The sequence below is a fragment of the Oncorhynchus keta genome, unplaced genomic scaffold, assembly GCF_023373465.1.
Source record: "Oncorhynchus keta strain PuntledgeMale-10-30-2019 unplaced genomic scaffold, Oket_V2 Un_contig_880_pilon_pilon, whole genome shotgun sequence".
Lineage (NCBI taxonomy): Eukaryota > Metazoa > Chordata > Actinopteri > Salmoniformes > Salmonidae > Oncorhynchus > Oncorhynchus keta.
In genome coordinates this window covers 110,001-130,221 of record NW_026290246.1, presented here as the reverse complement: position 1 = coordinate 130,221, position 20,221 = coordinate 110,001, and the positions used below count along the sequence as shown (strand labels likewise).

The following is a 20,221-nucleotide window of genomic DNA, read 5'->3' as shown; positions in this document are numbered from 1 at the left end:
GTACCTGATCTGTCTCATGTTGACTCTATAGGACCTGATCTGTCTCATGTTGACTCTATAGGACCTGCTCTGTCTCAGAGACATGTTGACTCTATAGGACCTGATCTGTCTCATGTTGACTCTATAGGACCTGATCTGTCTCAGAGACATGTTGACTCTATAGGACCTGATCTGTCTCATGTTGACTCTATAGGACCTGATCTGTCTCATGTTGACTCTATAGGACCTGATCTGTCTCATGTTGACTCTATAGGACCTGATCTGTCTCATGTTGACTCTATAGGACCTGATCTGTCTCATGTTGACTCTATAGGACCTGATCTGTCTCATGTTGACTCTATAGGACCTGATCTGTCTCATGTTGACTCTATAGGACCTGATCTGTCTCATGTTGACTCTATAGGACCTGATCTGTCTCATGTTGACTCTATAGGACCTGATCTGTCTCATGTTGACTCTATAGGACCTGATCTGTCTCATGTTGACTCTATAGGACCTGATCTGTCTCATGTTGACTCTATAGGACCTGATCTGTCTCATGTTGACTCTATAGGACCTGATCTGTCTCATGTTGACTCTATAGGACCTGATCTGTCTCATGTTGACTCTATAGGACCTGATCTGTCTCATGTTTACTCTATAGGACCTGATCTGTCTCATGTTGACTCTATAGGACCTGATCTGTCTCATGTTGACTCTATAGGACCTGATCTGTCTCATGTTGACTCTATAGGACCTGATCTGTCTCATGTTGACTCTATAGGACCTGATCTGTCTCATGTTGACTCTATAGGACCTGATCTGTCTCATGTTGACTCTATAGGACCTGATCTGTCTCATGTTGACTCTATAGGACCTGATCTGTCTCATGTTGACTCTATAGGACCTGATCTGTCTCATGTTGACTCTATAGGACCTGATCTGTCTCATGTTGACTCTATAGGACCTGATCTGTCTCATGTTGACTCTATAGGACCTGATCTGTCTCATGTTGACTCTATAGGACCGGATCTCTATAGTTGTGTTGTTCTGTATCTGTGTTCTGGTTCTATTGAGGCGTTGTATCTCTGTGTTGTGATTGGCTGTGTTGTTGTATCTCTGTGTTGTGATTGGTTGGAGGCGTTGTATCTCTGTGTTGTGATTGGCTGTGTTGTTGTATATCTGTGTTGTGATTGGCTGAGGTGTTGTATCTCTGTGTTGTGATTGGCTGAGGTGTTGTATCTCTGTGTTGGGATTGGTCAGATGCTGAAGGATGCCAAGGAGAAGGAGAGGGCTCGTCTCAGCTGCCAGCCAATCAGTGAGCCCACAGCTCACTACGGAATCCTGTTTGATGACTACCAGGGCCTATCGCACCTAGAGGCTCTGGAGATACTGGCCAATGAGAGTGAGGCTAAGGTAAAACACACCCACACACGAGTGCAAACACAGATACACACGCGGATACAAGAAGCACAACTCCTCTGTCTCCTCTTCACACTCCTCCCCCCCCTCTCAGGTTCAGTCGTTCCTGTCCTCCCTGGAAGAGGAGGATCAGGAGGAGATAAAGAAAGAACTGATCGCCATCAAGGACATCTTCGTCAGCCACACGGGAGAGGAGGAGGAGGAGGGAGAGGAGAAGAAGGAGGGAGAGGAGACAGTGGATAGGGGTGATCTAAGTCCCCAGTGTTCTACTCCTCTGTGTGAGTTACAATACTGATAAACACAGCTGGGTCCTTAACCTCTGATAAACACAGCTGGGTCCTTAAATACTGATAAACACAGCTGGGTCCTTAACCTCTGATAAACACAGCTGGGTCCTTAACCTCTGATAAACACAGCTGGGTCCTTAACCACTGATAAACACAGCTGGGTCCTTAACCACTGATAAACACAGCTGGGTCCTTAAATACTGATAAACACAGCTGGGTCCTTAAATACTGATAAACACAGCTGGGTCCTTAAATACTGATAAACACAGCTGGGTCCTTAAATACTGATAAACACAGCTGGGTCCTTAAATACTGATAAACACAGCTGGGTCCTTAAATACTGATAAACACAGCTGGGTCCTTAAATACTGATAAACACAGCTGGGTCCTTAAATACTGATAAACACAGCTGGGTCCTTAAATACTGATAAACACAGCTGGGTCCTTAAATACTGATAAACACAGCTGGGTCCTTAAATACTGATAAACACAGCTGGGTCCTTAACCACTGATAAACACAGCTGGGTCCTTAAATACTGATAAACACAGCTGGGTCCTTAAATACTGATAAACACAGCTGGGTCCTTAAATACTGATAAACACAGCTGGGTCCTTAACCTCTGATAAACACAGCTGGGTCCTTAAATACTGATAAACACAGCTGGGTCCTTAAATACTGATAAACACAGCTGGGTCCTTAAATACTGATAAACACAGCTGGGTCCTTAAATACTGATAAACACAGCTGGGTCCTTAAATACTGATAAACACAGCTGGGTCCTTAAATACTGATAAACACAGCTGGGTCCTTAAATACTGATAAACACAGCTGGGTCCTTAAATACTGATAAACACAGCTGGGTCCTTAAATACTGATAAACACAGCTGGGTCCTTAAATACTGATAAACACAGCTGGGTCCTTAACCTCTGATAAACACAGCTGGGTCCTTAACCACTGATAAACACAGCTGGGTCCTTAACCACTGATAAACACAGCTGGGTCCTTAACCACTGATAAACACAGCTGGGTCCTTAAATACTGATAAACACAGCTGGGTCCTTAAATACTGATAAACACAGCTGGGTCCTTAAATACTGATAAACACAGCTGGGTCCTTAAATACTGATAAACACAGCTGGGTCCTTAAATACTGATAAACACAGCTGGGTCCTTAAATACTGATAAACACAGCTGGGTCCTTAAATACTGATAAACACAGCTGGGTCCTTAACCACTGATAAACACAGCTGGGTCCTTAAATACTGATAAACACAGCTGGGTCCTTAAATACTGATAAACACAGCTGGGTCCTTAAATACTGATAAACACAGCTGGGTCCTTAACCTCTGATAAACACAGCTGGGTCCTTAAATACTGATAAACACAGCTGGGTCCTTAAATAATAAACACAGCTGGGTCCTTAACCTACTGATAAACACAGCTGGGTCCTTAACCACTGATAAACACAGCTGGGTCCTTAAATACTGATAAACACAGCTGGGTCCTTAAATACTGATAAACACAGCTGGGTCCTTAACCTCTGATAAACACAGCTGGGTCCTTAACCTGATAAACACAGCTGGGTCCTTAAATACTGATAAACACAGCTGGGTCCTTAAATACTGATAAACACAGCTGGGTCCTAAACTGATAAACACAGCTGGGTCCTTAAATACTGATAAACACAGCTGGGTCTTAAATACTGATAAACACAGCTGGGTCCTTAAATACTGATAAACACAGCTGGGTCCTTAAATACTGATAAAACACAGCTGGGTCCTTAAATACTGATAAACACAGCTGGGTCCTTAAATACTGATAAACACAGCTGGGTCCTTAAATACTGATAAAACACAGCTGGGTCCTTAAATACTTATAAACACAGCTGGGTCCTTAACCGCAGCTCAGTATAAACTGTTTCTAACCTGTCTATCTACGGGTACCAGAGTTGGCATGTTGTGTCCCTGCAGCTCAGTTTAAACCGTTTCTAACCCGTCTATCTACGGGTACCAGAGTTGGCATGTTGTGTCCTAGCAGCTCAGTTTAAACCGTTTCTAACCCGTCTATCTACGGGTACCAGAGTTGGCATGTTGTGTCCTAGCAGCTCAGTTTAAACCGTTTCTAACCCGTCTATCTACGGGTACCAGAGTTGGCATGTTGTGTCCCAGCAGCTCAGTTTAAACCGTTTCTAACCTGTCTATCTACGGGTACCAGAGTTGGCATGTTGTGTCCTAGCAGCTCAGTTTAAACCGTTTCTAACCAAAGCAACAGGAAATGGCCTTAAAGACCAGAACCAGCCCACCTGTTCTGACACTGTGATTTGACTATTAGTTGTTCAAAGTTTCTTCTGAAAAATATAATTTCTAAAAATGGTCTGAGAAGAACAACATTGGCAGGGCAATTCGAGCAAAGCCAATATGCGACAATAATACACTGGGCCTGTAGTTTACGGCACAAACCTCAGAACTGGTTTATAATTGGCTCATTGCTACAGAACTGGTTTATAATTGGCTCATTGCTACAGAACTGGTTTATAATTGGCTCATTGCTACAGAACTGGTTTATAATTGTGACATTGACTCAGAAAAGGTTGGTGACCATTGCGATAAAGGATCAACGTTTCTGACACTGACAGAGCCTACGACCAAGACCCTGTCTCAATGAACCAGCCAAGAACTAGACCCTGTCTCACTGAACCAGCAGACCTAGACCCTGTCTCACTGAACCAGCAGACCTAGACCCTGTCTCACTGAACCAGCAGACCTAGACCCTGTCTCACTGAACCAGCCAAGAACTAGACCCTGCCTCACTGAACCAGCAGACCTAGACCCTGTCTCACTGAACCAGCCAAGACCTAGACCCTGCCTCACTGAACCAGCAGACCTAGACCCTGTCACACTGAACCAGCAGACCTAGACCCTGTAACACTGAACCAGCCAAGACGTAGTGGTACTGAATCCGCAGACCTAGACCCTGTCTCACTAAACCAGCCGACCTAGACCCTGTCACACTGAACCAGCCAAGACGTAGTGGTACTGAATCCGCAGACCTAGACCCTGTCTCACTGAACCAGCCAAGACGTAGTGGTACTGAATCCGCAGACCTAGACCCTGTCTCACTGAATTAATAATATAATAATAATAATATATGCCATTTAGCAGACGCTTTTATCCAAAGCGACTTACAGTCATGTGTGCATACATTCTACGTATGGGTGGTCCCGGGGATCGAACCCACTACCCTGGCGTTACAAGCGCCATGCTCTACCAACTGAGCTACAGAAGGACCCTTAAATACTGATAATACTGATTAGCAGACCTAGACCCTGTCACACTGAACCAGCCAAGACGTAGTGGTACTGAACCAGCAGACCTAGACCCTGTCACACTGAACCAGCAGACCTAGACCCTGTCTCACTGAACCAGCAGACCTAGACCCTGTCTCACTGAACCAGCAGACCAAGACCCTGTCTCACTGAACCAGCAGACCAAGACCCTGTCTCACTGAACCAGCAGACCAAGACCCTGTCTCACTGAACCAGCAGACCTAGACCCTGTCACACTGAACCAGCAGACCTAGACCCTGTCACACTGAACCAGCCAAGACGTAGTGGTACTGAACCAGCAGACCTAGACCCTGTCTCACTGAACCAGCAGACCTAGACCCTGTCTCACTGAACCAGCAGACCTAGACCCTGTCTCACTGAACCAGCAGACCTAGACCCTGTCTCACTGAACCAGCAGACCTAGACCTGTCTCACTGAACCAGCAGACCTAGACCCTGTCTCACTGAACCAGCAGACCTAGACCTGTCTCACTGAACCAGCAGACCTAGACCCTGTCTCACTGAACCAGCAGACCTAGACCTGTCTCACTGAACCAGCAGACCTAGACCCTGTCTCCCTGAACCAGCAGACCTAGACCCTGTCACACTGAACCAGCCAAGACGTAGTGGTACTGAACCAGCAGACCTAGACCCTGTCACACTGAACCAGCCAAGACGTAGTGGTACTGAACCAGCAGACCTAGACCCTGTCTCACTGAACCAGCAGACCTAGACCCTGTCTCACTGAATCAGCAGACCTAGACCCTGTCTCACTGAACCAGCAGACCTAGACCCTGTCACACTGAACCAGCAGACCTAGACCCTGTCTCACTGAACCAGCAGACCTAGACCCTGTCTCACTGAATCAGCAGACCTAGACCCTGTCACACTGAACCAGCAGACCTAGACCCTGTCACACTGAACCAGCAGACCTAGACCCTGTCTCACTGAACCAGCAGACCTAGACCCTGTCTCACTGAACCAGCAGACCTAGACCCTGTCTCACTGAACCAGCAGACCTAGACCCTGTCTCACTGAATCAGCAGACCTAGACCCTGTCTCACTGAACCAGCAGACCTAGACCCTGTCTCACTGAACCAGCAGACCTAGACCCTGTCTCACTGAACCAGCAGACCTAGACCCTGTCTCACTGAACCAGCAGACCTAGACCCTGTCTCACTGAACCAGCAGACCTAGACCCTGTCTCACTGAACCAGCAGACCTAGACCCTGTCTCACTGAACCAGCAGACCTAGACCCTGTCACACTGAACCAGCAGACCAAGACCCTGTCTCACTGAACCAGCAGACCTAGACCCTGTCTCACTGAACCAGCAGACCTAGACCCTGTCTCACTGAATCAGCAGACCTAGACCTGTCTCACTGAACCAGCAGACCAAGACCCTGTCTCACTGAACCAGCAGACCTAGACCCTGTCTCACTGAACCAGCAGACCTAGACCCTGTCTCACTGAACCAGCAGACCTAGACCCTGTCTCACTGAATCAGCAGACCTAGACCCTGTCTCACTGAACCAGCAGACCTAGACCCTGTCTCACTGAACCAGCAGACCTAGACCCTGTCTCACTGAACCAGCAGACCTAGACCCTGTCTCACTGAACCAGCAGACCTAGACCCTGTCTCACTGAACCAGCAGACCTAGACCCTGTCTCACTGAATCAGCAGACCTAGACCCTGTCTCACTGAACCAGCAGACCTAGACCCTGTCTCACTGAACCAGCTCAGAACCAGAGACCCCCTGTCTCACTGAATCAGCAGACCTAGACCCTGTCTCACTGAACCAGCAGACCTAGACCCTGTCTCACTGAACCAGCAGACCTAGACCCTGTCTCACTGAACCAGCAGACCTAGACCCTGTCACACTGAATCAGCAGACCAAGACCCTGTCACACTGAACCAGCAGACCTAGACCCTGTCTCACTGAACCAGCAGACCAAGACCCTGTCTCACTGAACCAGCAGACCTAGACCCTGTCTCACTGAATCAGCAGACCTAGACCCTGTCTCACTGAACCAGCAGACCTAGACCCTGTCTCACTGAACCAGCAGACCTAGACCCTGTCTCACTGAACCAGCAGACCTAGACCCTGTCTCACTGAATCAGCAGACCTAGACCCTGTCTCACTGAACCAGCAGACCTAGACCCTGTCTCACTGAACCAGCAGACCTAGACCCTGTCTCACTGAACCAGCAGACCTAGACCCTGTCTCACTGAACCAGCAGACCTAGACCCTGTCTCACTGAACCAGCAGACCTAGACCCTGTCTCACTGAACCAGCAGACCTAGACCCTGTCTCACTGAACCAGCAGACCTAGACCCTGTCTCACTGAACCAGCAGACCTAGACCCTGTCTCACTGAACCAGCAGACCTAGACCCTGTCTCACTGAATCAGCAGACCTAGACCCTGTCTCACTGAACCAGCAGACCTAGACCCTGTCTCACTGAACCAGCAGACCTAGACCCTGTCTCACTGAACCAGCAGACCTAGACCCTGTCTCACTGAACCAGCAGACCTAGACCCTGTCACACTGAACCAGCAGACCTAGACCCTGTCACACTGAACCAGCAGACCTAGACCCTGTCTCACTGAACCAGCAGACCTAGACCCTGTCTCACTGAACCAGCAGACCTAGACCCTGTCTCACTGAACCAGCAGACCTAGACCCTGTCTCACTGAATCAGCAGACCTAGACCCTGTCTCACTGAACCAGCAGACCTAGACCCTGTCTCACTGAACCAGCAGACCTAGACCCTGTCTCACTGAACCAGCAGACCTAGACCCTGTCTCACTGAACCAGCAGACCTAGACCCTGTCTCACTGAACCAGCAGACCTAGACCCTGTCTCACTGAACCAGCAGACCTAGACCCTGTCTCACTGAACCAGCAGACCTAGACCCTGTCTCACTGAACCAGCAGACCAAGACCCTGTCTCACTGAACCAGCAGACCTAGACCCTGTCTCACTGAACCAGCAGACCTAGACCCTGTCTCACTGAATCAGCAGACCTAGACCTGTCTCACTGAACCAGCAGACCAAGACCCTGTCTCACTGAACCAGCAGACCTAGACCCTGTCTCACTGAACCAGCAGACCTAGACCCTGTCTCACTGAACCAGCAGGCCAAGACCCTGTCTCACTGAACAGCAGACCTAGACCCTGTCTCACTGAACCAGCAGACCTAGACCCTGTCTCACTGAACCAGCAGACCTAGACCCTGTCTCACTGAACCAGCAGACCTAGACCCTGTCTCACTGAACCAGCAGACCTAGACCCTGTCTCACTGAACCAGCAGACCTAGACCCTGTCTCACTGAACCAGCAGACCTAGACCCTGTCTCACTGAACCAGCAGACCTAGACCCTGTCTCACTGAACCAGCAGACCTAGACCCTGTCTCACTGAATCAGCAGACCTAGACCCTGTCTCACTGAACCAGCAGACCTAGACCCTGTCTCACTGAACCAGCAGACCTAGACCCTGTCTCACTGAATCAGCAGACCTAGACCCTGTCTCACTGAACCAGCAGACCAAGACCCTGTCTCACTGAACCAGCAGACCTAGACCCTGTCTCACTGAACCAGCAGACCAAGACCCTGTCTCACTGAACCAGCAGACCTAGACCCTGTCTCACTGAACCAGCAGACCTAGACCCTGTCTCACTGAACCAGCAGACCTAGACCCTGTCTCACTGAACCAGCAGACCTAGACCCTGTCTCACTGAACCAGCAGACCTAGACCCTGTCTCACTGAACCAGCAGACCTAGACCCTGTCTCACTGAACCAGCAGACCTGACCCTGTCTCACTTAGCAGACCTGACCCTGTCTCACTGAACCAGCAGACCTAGACCCTGTCTCACTGAACCAGCAGACCAATCTGTCTCACTGAACCAGTTGATACCCTGTCTCACTGAATCAGTCCTCTCTGTCTCACTGAACCAGCAGATCCCTGTCTCACTGAACCAGCAGATAGACCCTTTAATCCCTGTCTCACTGAATCAGCAGACCTAGACCCTGTCTCACTGAACCAGCAGACCTAGACCCTGTCTCACTGAACCAGCAGACCTAGACCCTGTCTCACTGAATCAGCAGACCTAGACCCTGTCTCACTGAACCAGTAGACCTAGACCCTGTCTCACTGAATCAGCCAAGATGTCCGTAAATCGTTTACAACCAATCATTTTTCCACAATATCGACAAAGTCGTGGAATTAGACGGCTAAACCCGTGCAGTCTCTACGGGCATTTAGTTTGTTGAAATCTGACAAAAATGTTTAGCTTTTAATTAAAAATTAAAAATTAAAAATAAAAAAATTTAAAAAATTAAAATAAAAAAGGATTTATTGAATTCTCCATGTGGTCTATATTAAAAGGGCACTTAATTTAATTTAACAGTCTTTTAAAATGCAATATTAGTGCACAATTTAAAATATCATAGGGCACTCTTTGTGTAACAACCCAGTTATTACTAGACTTGATGTTTAATCTGTCTCTCTCTGGTTGATGTTTAATCTGTCTCTCTCTGGTTGATATTTAATCTGTCTCTCTGGTTGATGTTTAATCTGTCTCTCTCTGGTTGATATTTAATCTGTCTCTCTGGTTGATGTTTAATCTGTCTCTCTCTGGTTGATGTTTAATCTGTCTCTCTCTGGTTGATATTTAATCTGTCTCTCTCTGGTTGATGTTTAATCTGTCTCTCTCTGGTTGATATTTAATCTGTCTCTCTCTGGTTGATGTTTAATCTGTCTCTCTCTGGTTGATGTTTAATCTGTCTCTCTCTGGTTGATATTTAATCTGTCTCTCTCTGGTTGATATTTAATCTGTCTCTCTCTGGTTGATATTTAATCTGTCTCTCTCTGGTTGATATTTAATCTGTCTCTCTCTGGTTGATGTTTAATCTGTCTCTCTCTGGTTGATATTTAATCTGTCTCTCTCTGGTTGATATTTAATCTGTCTCTCTCTGGTTGATATTTAATCTGTCTCTCTCTGGTTGATGTTTAATCTGTCTCTCTCTGGTTGATATTTAATCTGTCTCTCTCTGGTTGATGTTTAATCTGTCTCTCTCTGGTTGATATTTAATCTGTCTCTCTCTGGTTGATGTTTAATCTGTCTCTCTCTGGTTGATGTTTAATCTGTCTCTCTCTGGTTGATATTTAATCTGTCTCTCTCTGGTTGATGTTTAATCTGTCTCTCTGGTGGTTGATATTTAATCTGTCTCTCTCTGGTTGATATTTAATCTGTCTCTCTCTGGTTGATGTTTAATCTGTCTCTCTCTGGTTGATATTTAATCTGTCTCTCTCTGGTTGATGTTTAATCTGTCTCTCTCTGGTTGATGTTTAATCTGTCTCTCTCTGGTTGATGTTTAATCTGTCTCTCTCTGGTTGATGTTTAATCTGTCTCTCTGGTTGATGTTTAATCTGTCTCTCTCTGGTTGATGTTTAATCTGTCTCTCTCTGGTTGATATTTAATCTGTCTCTCTCTGGTTGATGTTTAATCTGTCTCTCTCTGGTTGATGTTTAATCTGTCTCTCTCTGGTTGATGTTTAATCTGTCTCTCTCTGGTTGATGTTTAATCTGTCTCTCTCTGGTTGATATTTAATCTGTCTCTCTCTGGTTGATGTTTAATCTGTCTCTCTCTGGTTGATGTTTAATCTGTCTCTCTCTGGTTGATATTTAATCTGTCTCTCTCTGGGTTGATGTTTAATCTGTTCTCTGGTTGATGTTTAATCTGTCTGTCACTCTCTCTGGTTGATGTTTAATCTGTCTCTCTCTGATATTTAATCTGTTGATGTTTAATCTGTCTCTCTCTGGTTGATATTTAATCTGTCTCTCTCTGGTTGATATTTAATCTGTCTCTCTCTGGTTGATGTTTAATCTGTCTCTCTCTGGTTGATATTTAATCTGTCTCTCTCTGGTTGATGTTTAATCTGTCTCTCTGGTTGATGTTTAATCTGTCTCTCTGGTTGATGTTTAATCTGTCTCTCTCTGGTTGATATTTAATCTGTCTCTCTCTGGTTGATGTTTAATCTGTCTCTCTCTGGTTGATGTTTAATCTGTCTCTCTCTGGTTGATGTTTAATCTGTCTCTCTCTGGTTGATGTTTAATCTGTCTCTCTCTGGTTGATATTTAATCTGTCTCTCTCTGGTTGATATTTAATCTGTCTCTCTCTGGTTGATGTTTAATCTGTCTCTCTCTGGTTGATGTTTAATCTGTCTCTCTCTGGTTGATATTTAATCTGTCTCTCTGGTTGATGTTTAATCTGTCTCTCTCTGGTTGATGTTTAATCTGTCTCTCTCTGGTTGATGTTTAATCTGTCTCTCTCTGGTTGATGTTTAATCTGTCTCTCTCTGGTTGATGTTTAATCTGTCTCTCTCTGGTTGATGTTTAATCTGTCTCTCTCTGGTTGATGTTTAATCTGTCTCTCTCTGGTTGATATTTAATCTGTCTCTCTCTGGTTGATGTTTAATCTGTCTCTCTCTGGTTGATGTTTAATCTGTCTCTCTCTGGTTGATGTTTAATCTGTCTCTCTCTGGTTGATATTTAATCTGTCTCTCTGGTTGATATTTAATCTGTCTCTCTCTGGTTGATATTTAATCTGTCTCTCTCTGGTTGATAACAATCTGTCTCTCTCTGGTTGATGTTTAATCTGTCTCTCTCTGGTTGATATTTAATCTGTCTCTCTCTGGTTGATATTTAATCTGTCTCTCTCTGGTTGATATTTAATCTGTCTCTCTCTGGTTGATGTTTAATCTGTCTCTCTCTGGTTGATATTTAATCTGTCTCTCTCTGGTTGATGTTTAATCTGTCTCTCTCTGGTTGATGTTTAATCTGTCTCTCTCAGACGGTTGATGTTTAATCTGTCTCTTTCTGGTTGATGGGGAGGAGTTTGTCACCCCAGATCTGTCTCCTCTGGTTGACTGTTTGAGGTATATTTCAATAACAGACTGTCCACCCTGGACAAACTGAACAAGGTAACAGACCGTCCCTGTCACCACAGACAAACTCAACAAGGTAACAGATGTTTGTCAACAGTCTCAACAAGGTAACAGACCGTTGTCACCACAGACAAACTCAACAAGGTAACAGACCGTCCCTGTCACCACAGACAAACTCAACAAGGTAACAGACCGTCCCTGTCACCACAGACAAACTCAACAAGGTAACAGACCGTCCCTGTCACCACAGACAAACTCAACAAGGTAACAGACCGTCCCACCACAGACAAACTTAACTGACAAACTCAACAAGGTAACAGACACCACAGTCCCAGACCGTTCACCACAGACAAACTCAACAAGGTAACAGACAATCTGTCCCTGTCACCACAGACAAACTCAACAAGGTAACAGACCGTCCCTGTCACCCAGACAAACTCAACAAGGTAACAGACAGTCCCTGTCACCACAGACAAACTCAACAAGGTAACAGACCGTCCCTGAACAAGGTAACAGACCACCCTGTCAGACAAACTCAACAAGGTAACAGACCGTCCCTGTAACAGACCCTGTCAGACAAAAGGTAACTCACCACAGACAAACAACAAGGTAACAGAACAGATTTCACCACAGACAAACTCAACAAGGTAACAGACCGTCCCTGTCACCACAGACAAACTCAACAAGGTAACAGACCGTTTCACCACAGACAAACTCAACAAGGTAACAGACCGTCCCTGTCACCACAGACAAACTCAACAAGGTAACAGACCGTCCCTGTCACCACAGACAAACTCAACAAGGTAACAGACCGTCCCTGTCACCACAGACAAACTCAACAAGGTAACAGACATCCCTGTCACCACAGACAAACTCAACAAGGTAACAGACCGTCCCTGTCACCACAGACAAACTCAACAAGGTAACAGACCGTCCCTGTCACCACAGACTCTCTGGTTGAAACTGAACAAGGTAACAGACCCTGTCACCACAGACAAACTGGTAACAGACCACACAGACAAACTCAACAAGGTAACAGACCGTGTCACCACAGACAAACTGGTTGAAGGTAACAGACCGTCCCTGTCACCACAACAGACCGTCAAACTCAACAAGGTAACAGACCGTCCCTGTCACCACAGACAAACTCAACAAGGTAACAGACCGTCCCTGTCACCACAGACAAACTCAACAAGGTAACAGACCGTCCCTGTCACCACAGACAAACTCAACAAGGTAACAGACCGTCCCTGTCACCACAGACAAACTCAACAAGGTAACAGACCGTCCCTGTCACCACAGACAAACTCAACAAGGTAACAGACCGTCCCTGTCACCACAGACAAACTGAACAAGGTAACAGACCGTCCCTGTCACCACAGACAAACTCAACAAGGTAACAGACCGTCCCTGTCACCAGACAAACTCAACAAGGTAACAGACCGACAAACTCCAAGGTAACAGACCGTCCCTGTCACCACAGACAAACTCAACAAGGTAACAGACCGTCCCTGTCACCACAGACAAACTCAACAAGGTAACAGACAGTCCCTGTTTAGACAAACTCAACAAGGTAACAGACCGTCCCTGTCACCACAGACAAACTCAACAAGGTAACAGACTCCCTGTCACCACAGACAAACTCAACAAGGTAACAGACCCCTGTCACCACAGTCCAAGGTAACTGTCCCTGTCACCACAGACAAACTCAACAAGGTAACAGACCGACCGTCCCTGTCACCACAGACAAACTCAACAAGGTAACAGACCGTCCCTGTCACCACAGACAAACTCAACAAGGTAACAGACCGTCCCTGTCACCACAGACAAACTCAACAAGGTAACAGACCTGTCCCTGTCACCCCAGACAAACTCAACAAGGTAACAGACTGTCCCTGTCACCACAAACTGACAAACTCACCCCAACAAACTCAACAAGGTAACAGACCGTCCCTGTCACCACAGACAAACTCAACAAGGTAACAGACCGTCCCTGTCAACAGACAAACTCAACAAGGTAACAGACCGTCCCTGTCACCACAGACAAACTCAACAAGAACAGACAGTCCCTGTCACCACAGACAAACTCAACAAGGTAACAGACCGTCCCTGTCACCACAGACAAACAAGGTAACAGACAAGGTAACAGACCGTCCCTGTCACCACAGACAAACTCAACAAGGTAACAGACAGTCCCTGTCACCACAGACAAACTCAACAAGGTAACAGACCGTCCCTGTCACCACAGACAAACTCAACAAGGTAACAGACCGTCCCTGTCACCACAGACAAACTCAACAAGGTAACAGACCGTCCCTGTCACCACAGACAAACTCAACAAGGTAACAGACTGTCACCACAGACAAACTCAACAAGGTAACAGACCGTCCCTGTCACCACAGACAAACTCAACAAGGTAACAGACCGTCCCTGTCACCACAGACAAACTCAACAAGGTAACAGACCGTCCCTGTCACCACAGACAAACTCAACAAGGTAACAGACCGTCCCTGTCACCACAGACAAACTCAACAAGGTAACAGACAAACTCAACAAGGTAACCCTGTCACCACAGACAAACTCAACAAGGTAACAGACCGTCCCTGTCAACAGACAAACTCAACAAGGTAACAGACCGTCCCTGTCACCACAGACAAACTCAACAAGATAACAGACAGTCCCTGTGTCCCTGTTGACAAACTCAACAAGGTAACAGACCGTCCCTGTCACCACAGACAAACTGAACAAGGTAACTCACCACAGACAAACTCAACAAGGTAACAGACCGTCCCTGTCACCACAGACAAACTCAACAAGGTAACAGACAGTCCCTGTCACCACAGACAAACTCAACAAGGTAACAGACCGTCCCTGTCACCACAGACAAACTCTCAAGGTAACAGACAGTCCCTGTCACCACAGACAAACTCAACAAGGTAACAGACCGTCCCTGTCACCCCAGACAAACTGAACAAGGTAACAGACCGTCCCTGTCACCACAGACAAACTGAACAAGGTAACAGACAGTCACCACCAGACAAACTCAACAAGGTAACAGACCGTCCCTGTCACCACAGACAAACTGAACAAGGTAACAGACCGTCCCTGTCACCACAGACAAACTCAACAAGGTAACAGACCGTCCCTGTCACCACAGACAAACTCAACAAGGTAACAGACCGTCCCTGTCACCACAGACAAACTCAACAAGGTAACAGACCGTCCCTGTCACCACAGACAAACTCAACAAGGTAACAGACAGTCCCTGTCACCACAGACAAACTCAACAAGGTAACAGACCGTCCCTGTCACCACAGACAAACTCAACAAGGTAACAGACCGTCCCTGTCACCACAGACAAACTCAACAAGGTAACAGACCGTCCCTGTCACCACAGACAAACTCAACAAGGTAACAGACCGTCCCTGTCACCACAGACAAACTGAACAAGGTAACAGACAGTCACCACAGACAAACTCAACAAGGTAACAGACAGTCCCAAACTGTAACAGACCCCTGTCACAGACAAACTCAACAAGGTAACAGACCGTCCCTGTCACCACAGACAAACTCAACAAGGTAACAGACCGTCCCTGTCACCCCAGTCCCTGTCACCACAGACAAACTCAACAAGGTAACAGACAAACTCAACAAGGTAACAGACCTCCCTGTCACCACAGTCCAAGGTAACAGACCGTCCCTGTCACCACAGACAAACTCAACAAGGTAACAGACCGTCCCTGTCACCACAGACAAACTCAACAAGGTAACAGACCGTCCCTGTCACCACAGACAAACTCAACAAGGTAACAGACCGTCCCTGTCACCACAGACAAACTCAACAAGGTAACAGACCGTCCCTGTCACCACAGACAAACTCAACCACAGACAAACTCAACAAGGTAACAGACAGTCCCTGTCACCACAGACAAACTCAACAAGGTAACAGACCGTCCCTCAACAAGGTAACAGACCCCTGTCACCCCAGACAAACTCAACAAGGTAACAGACCGTCCCTGTCACCCCAGACAAACTCAACAAGGTAACAGACTGTCACCACAGACAAACTCAACAAGGTAACAGACAGTCCCTGTTACCACAGACAAACTGAACAAGGTAACAGACCGTCCCTGTCACCACAGACAAACTGAACAAGGTAACAGACTGTCACCCCAGACAAACTCAACAAGGTAACAGACAGTCCCTGTCACCACAGACAAACTCAACAAGGTAACAGACAGTCCCTGTCACCACAGACAAATTCAAAAAGGTAACAGACCGTCCCTGTCACCACAGACAAACTGAACAAGGTAACAGACTGTCACCCCAGACAAACTCAACAAGGTAACAGACAGTCCCTGTCACCACAGACAAACTCAACAAGGTAACAGACCGTCCCTGTCACCACAGACAAACTCAACAAGGTAACAGACACACAGTTTTAATATAATCTACTGAATTAGAGTTCATTATTTTAGGTTAAAGTTTAGTGATGTCATGTCAATTTATCCCCAGGCCAGGATGAGAGCGCATGATTGGGTGAGAGAGGTGGAGAAACCTGTCGTCGTCACAGAAACCATCGGGGGGGCGACGGAGGAGGAGCAAAGAGGAGAACCTGAAATAAGAGAGGGAGAAGAAGAGAAGAAAGAGGGGGAGGAGCTGGAGGAGAAGAAAGAGGGGGAGGAGCTAAAGGAGAAGAAAGAGGGGGAGGAGCTAAAGGAGAAGAAAGAGGAGGAGGAGCTAAAGGAGAAGAAAGAGGGGGAGGAGCTAAAGGAGAAGAAAGAGGGGGAGGAGATAAAGGAGAATGAGGAAGAGAGACGATCCAGGTCTGTAGAGGTGAGATCGGATGTTGGACAGAGAACTGTCTGTCTGTCTGTCTGTCCCTCTGTCTGTCTGTCCGTCCGTCCGTCCGATGTTCTCTGTCCCTCGCTTTTCGTTTTAAGCACGTAGTGTGTGTTAATGTCTATATATTGTGTTTGTGTGTGTGTCTAGGCAGTGTCCCTGTCTTCAGTGGGCTCCCTGGCGGAGGTGACAGCCCTGTCTCGTCAGCTCCACAAGGTGGCAGAGTTGATCCTCCACGGACAGGACCTGGAAAGCCTGTCCAGAGACCAGGCTCACATACTCACCAGGTCTGTTGGGGGTCCTGTTAGAGACCAGGCTGTCTGGGGGACAGGACCAGGAGAAACCTGTTAGAGACCAGGCTGTCTGACCTCTGTCCTGTCCAGAGACCAGGAGAAACCTGCCAGGCTCACATACTCACCAGGTCTGTTGGGAGGCAGGAGAAACCTGTAGAGACCAGGCTGTAGGGGGGACAGGACCAGGAGAAACCTGCCTAGAGACCAGGCTGTCTGGGGGGACAGGACAGGACCAGGAGAAACCTGTTAGAGACCAGGCTGTGTGGGGTGGGGACAGGACCAGGAGAAACCTGCTCTGACCAGGCTGTAGGTGGGGGGACAGGACCATGAGAAACCTGTTAGAGACCAGGCTGTCTGGGGGACAGGACAGGACCAGGAGAAACCTGTTAGAGACTAGGCTGTGGGGGGGACAGGACCAGGAGAAACCTGCCCCAGGCTGTAGGGGGACAGGACAGGACCAGGAGAAACCTGTTAGAGACCAGGCTGTAGGTGGGGGGGACAGGACCAGGAGAAACCTGTTAGAGACCAGGCTGTAGGGGGACAGGACAGGACCAGGAGAAACCTGTTAGAGACCAGGCTGTAGGGGGTGGGGACAGGACCAGGAGAAACCTGTTGAGACCAGGCTGTGGGGGTGGGGACAGGACCAGGAGAAACCTGCTCCAGGCTGTAGGGGGGACAGGACCAGGAGAAACCTGTTGAGACCAGGCTGTAGGGGGGACAGGACCAGGAGAAACCTGTTAGAGACCAGGCTGTCTGGGGTGGGGACAGGACCAGGAGAAACCTGTTGAGACCAGGCTGTCAGGACCAGGAGAAACCTGTCTGACCAGGCTGTAGGGGTGGGGGGGACCAGAAGAAACCTGTTAGAGACCAGGCTGTGTGAGGTGGGGACAGGACCAGGAGAAACCTGTTAGAGACCAGGCTGTAGGGGGGGTGGGGGGGACCAGAAGAAACCTGTTAGAGACCAGGCTGTGTGGGGTGGGGACAGGACCAGGAGAAACCTTCTAGAGACCAGGCTGTAGGGGGGACAGGATCAGGAGAAACATGCTAGAGACCAGGCTGTAGGGGGGGGACAGGACCAGGAGAAACCTGTTAGAGACCAGGCTGTAGGTGGGGGGGACAGGACCAGGAGAAACCTGTTAGAGACCAGGCTGTAGGGGGGACAGGACAGGACCAGGAGAAACCTGTTAGAGACCAGGCTGTAGGGGGGACAGGACCAGGAGAAACCTGCTAGAGACCAGGCTGTGTGGGGTGGGGACAGGACCAGGAGAAACCTGCTAGAGACCAGGCTGTGTGGGGTGGGGACAGGACCAGGAGAAACCTGTTAGAGACCAGGCTGTAGGGGGGTGGGGGGGACCAGAAGAAACCTGTTAGAGACCAGGCTGTAGGGGGGGACAGGACCAGGAGAAACCTGCTAGAGACCAGGCTGTAGGGGGGACAGGACCAGGAGAAACCTGTTAGAGACCAGGCTGTAGGGGGGGGGGACAGGACCAGGAGAAACCTGTTAGAGACCAGGCTGTAGGGGGGGGACAGGACCAGGAGAAACCTGTTAGAGACCAGGCTGTAGGGGGGGACAGGACCAGGAGAAACCTGCTAGAGACCAGGCTGTAGGTGGGGGGGGGGACAGGACCAGGAGAAACCTGTTAGAGACCAGGCTGTAGGTGGGGGGGGGGACAGGACCAGGAGAAACCTGTTAGAGACCAGGCTGTAGGGGGGACAGGACCAGGAGAAACCTGTTAGAGACCAGGCTGTAGGGGGGGACAGGACCAGGAGAAACCTGCTAGAGACCAGGCTGTGTGGGGGGGGGACAGGACCAGGAGAAACCTGTTAGAGACCAGGCTGTGTGGGGTGGGGACAGGACCAGGAGAAACCTGTCCAGACCAGGCTGTAGGTGGGGGGACAGGACCAGGAGAAACCTGCTAGAGACCAGGCTGTAGGTGGGGGGGACAGGACCAGGAGAAACCTGCTAGAGACCAGGCTGTAGGTGGGGGGACAGGACCAGGAGAAACCTGTTAGAGACCAGGCTGTGTGGGGTGGGGACAGGACCAGGAGAAACCTGCTAGAGACCAGGCTGTAGGTGGGGGGGGACAGGACCAGGAGAAACCTGCTAGAGACCAGGCTGTAGGTGGGGGGACAGGACCAGGAGAAACCTGCTAGGACCAGGCTGTGGGGGGGGGACAGGACCAGGAGAAACCTTTAGAGACCAGGCTGTAGGGGGAGACAGGACAGGACCAGGAGAAATTAACCAGGCTGTAGGGGGGACAGGAAGTTCGGTGACCAGGCTGATCATCACCCAGGACCAGGAGAAACCTGTCAGGTGTAGGGGGGGGGACAGGACCAGGAGAAACCTGCATCAGACCAGGCTGTATTGGAGAAACCTGTTAGAGACCAGGCTGACAGGACCAGGAGAAACCTCAGCCAGGCTGTCAGGACCAGGTGAAAGCCTGTTAGTGACCAGGTTGTCTGACCAGGAGAAACCTGTTAGAGACCAGGCTGTAGGGGGACAGGACAGGACCAGGAGAAACCTGCTAGAGACCAGGCTGTAGGGGGACAGGACAGGACCAGGAGAAAACCCCTAGAGACCAGGCTGTGTGGGGTGGGGACAGGTTCAACCTGCTAGAGACCAGGCTGTAGGGGGACAGGACCAGTTTCAGAACCCTTTCTGTGTGTGGGGAGACAGTCTGTATGCTTCTGAGCATCGTTAATGTGACTGTTGCAGGTTGACTTGTTCCATGTGATCTGTATCACCCCTTGTCTTGCCAGGAAGTTCTCTGATACTCTGCTTCTGTTGTTCTGAAGGGACTTTATCTAACACAATGGCTTAAGTCAGGTGATCAGCTGATCAGCACCCCTATTGGTTCTCTGTCAGGTGATCAGCTGATCATCACCCCTATTGGTTCTCTGTCAGGTGATCAGCTGATCATCACCCCTATTGGTTCTCTGTCAGGTGATCAGCTGATCATCACCCCTATTGGTTCTCTGTCAGGTGATCAGCTGATCATCACCCCTATTGGTTCTCTGACTCCCTTCCTGCCCTTCTCCAGGTTCAGAGAAAAGCAGAAGAGTTGAACCCTTTGGTAGACAGTGTGCTGCTTGAGGTAAGACATATAACTGTTGTTCTGTAGGGT

At 48.5% G+C, this 20,221-nt stretch overlaps 1 protein-coding gene and 2 long non-coding RNA genes across 49 annotated transcripts in view; 2 read left to right on the top strand and 1 right to left on the bottom strand.

Moving 5' to 3' along the window:
- LOC127926984 (protein NOXP20-like) overlaps positions 1-20,221 on the top strand; it is a gene marked incomplete at its 5' end in the record, with an annotated part of 35,656 nt that overhangs the window by 13,596 nt on the left and 1,839 nt on the right. The window contains 5 exons of the mRNA XM_052512606.1: positions 1,243-1,395; positions 1,496-1,679; positions 14,615-14,670; positions 16,954-17,149; positions 20,088-20,191. Coding sequence (XP_052368566.1) covers positions 1,243-1,395; positions 1,496-1,679; positions 14,615-14,670; positions 16,954-17,149; positions 20,088-20,191 — 693 coding nt within the window. The remainder of the gene's footprint in view (positions 1-1,242; positions 1,396-1,495; positions 1,680-14,614; positions 14,671-16,953; positions 17,150-20,087; positions 20,192-20,221) is intronic.
- Positions 5,311-8,811, bottom strand: LOC127926988 (uncharacterized). The gene is made up of 4 exons (XR_008125816.1): positions 8,560-8,811; positions 7,547-8,039; positions 5,613-6,699; positions 5,311-5,555 (listed from the first exon to the last, which is right to left on the bottom strand). It is a non-coding gene; the product is annotated as an uncharacterized LOC127926988 (long non-coding RNA).
- LOC127926987 (uncharacterized) lies at positions 12,087-16,820 on the top strand. Of its 47 annotated transcripts, XR_008125811.1 has the most exons (9): positions 12,397-12,447; positions 13,078-13,357; positions 14,104-14,497; positions 14,739-14,818; positions 15,013-15,372; positions 15,413-15,446; positions 15,964-16,003; positions 16,078-16,151; positions 16,346-16,820. It is a non-coding gene; the product is annotated as an uncharacterized LOC127926987 (long non-coding RNA). The 47 variants fall into 47 exon arrangements; XR_008125771.1 differs by lacking the exons at positions 15,413-15,446; positions 15,964-16,003; positions 16,078-16,151 and adding an exon at positions 15,648-15,807 and having other exon boundaries at positions 12,389-12,447; positions 15,013-15,412; positions 16,272-16,820; XR_008125794.1 differs by lacking the exons at positions 13,078-13,357; positions 15,413-15,446; positions 15,964-16,003; positions 16,078-16,151 and adding exons at positions 12,685-12,804; positions 15,648-15,807 and having other exon boundaries at positions 12,389-12,447; positions 15,013-15,412; positions 16,272-16,820.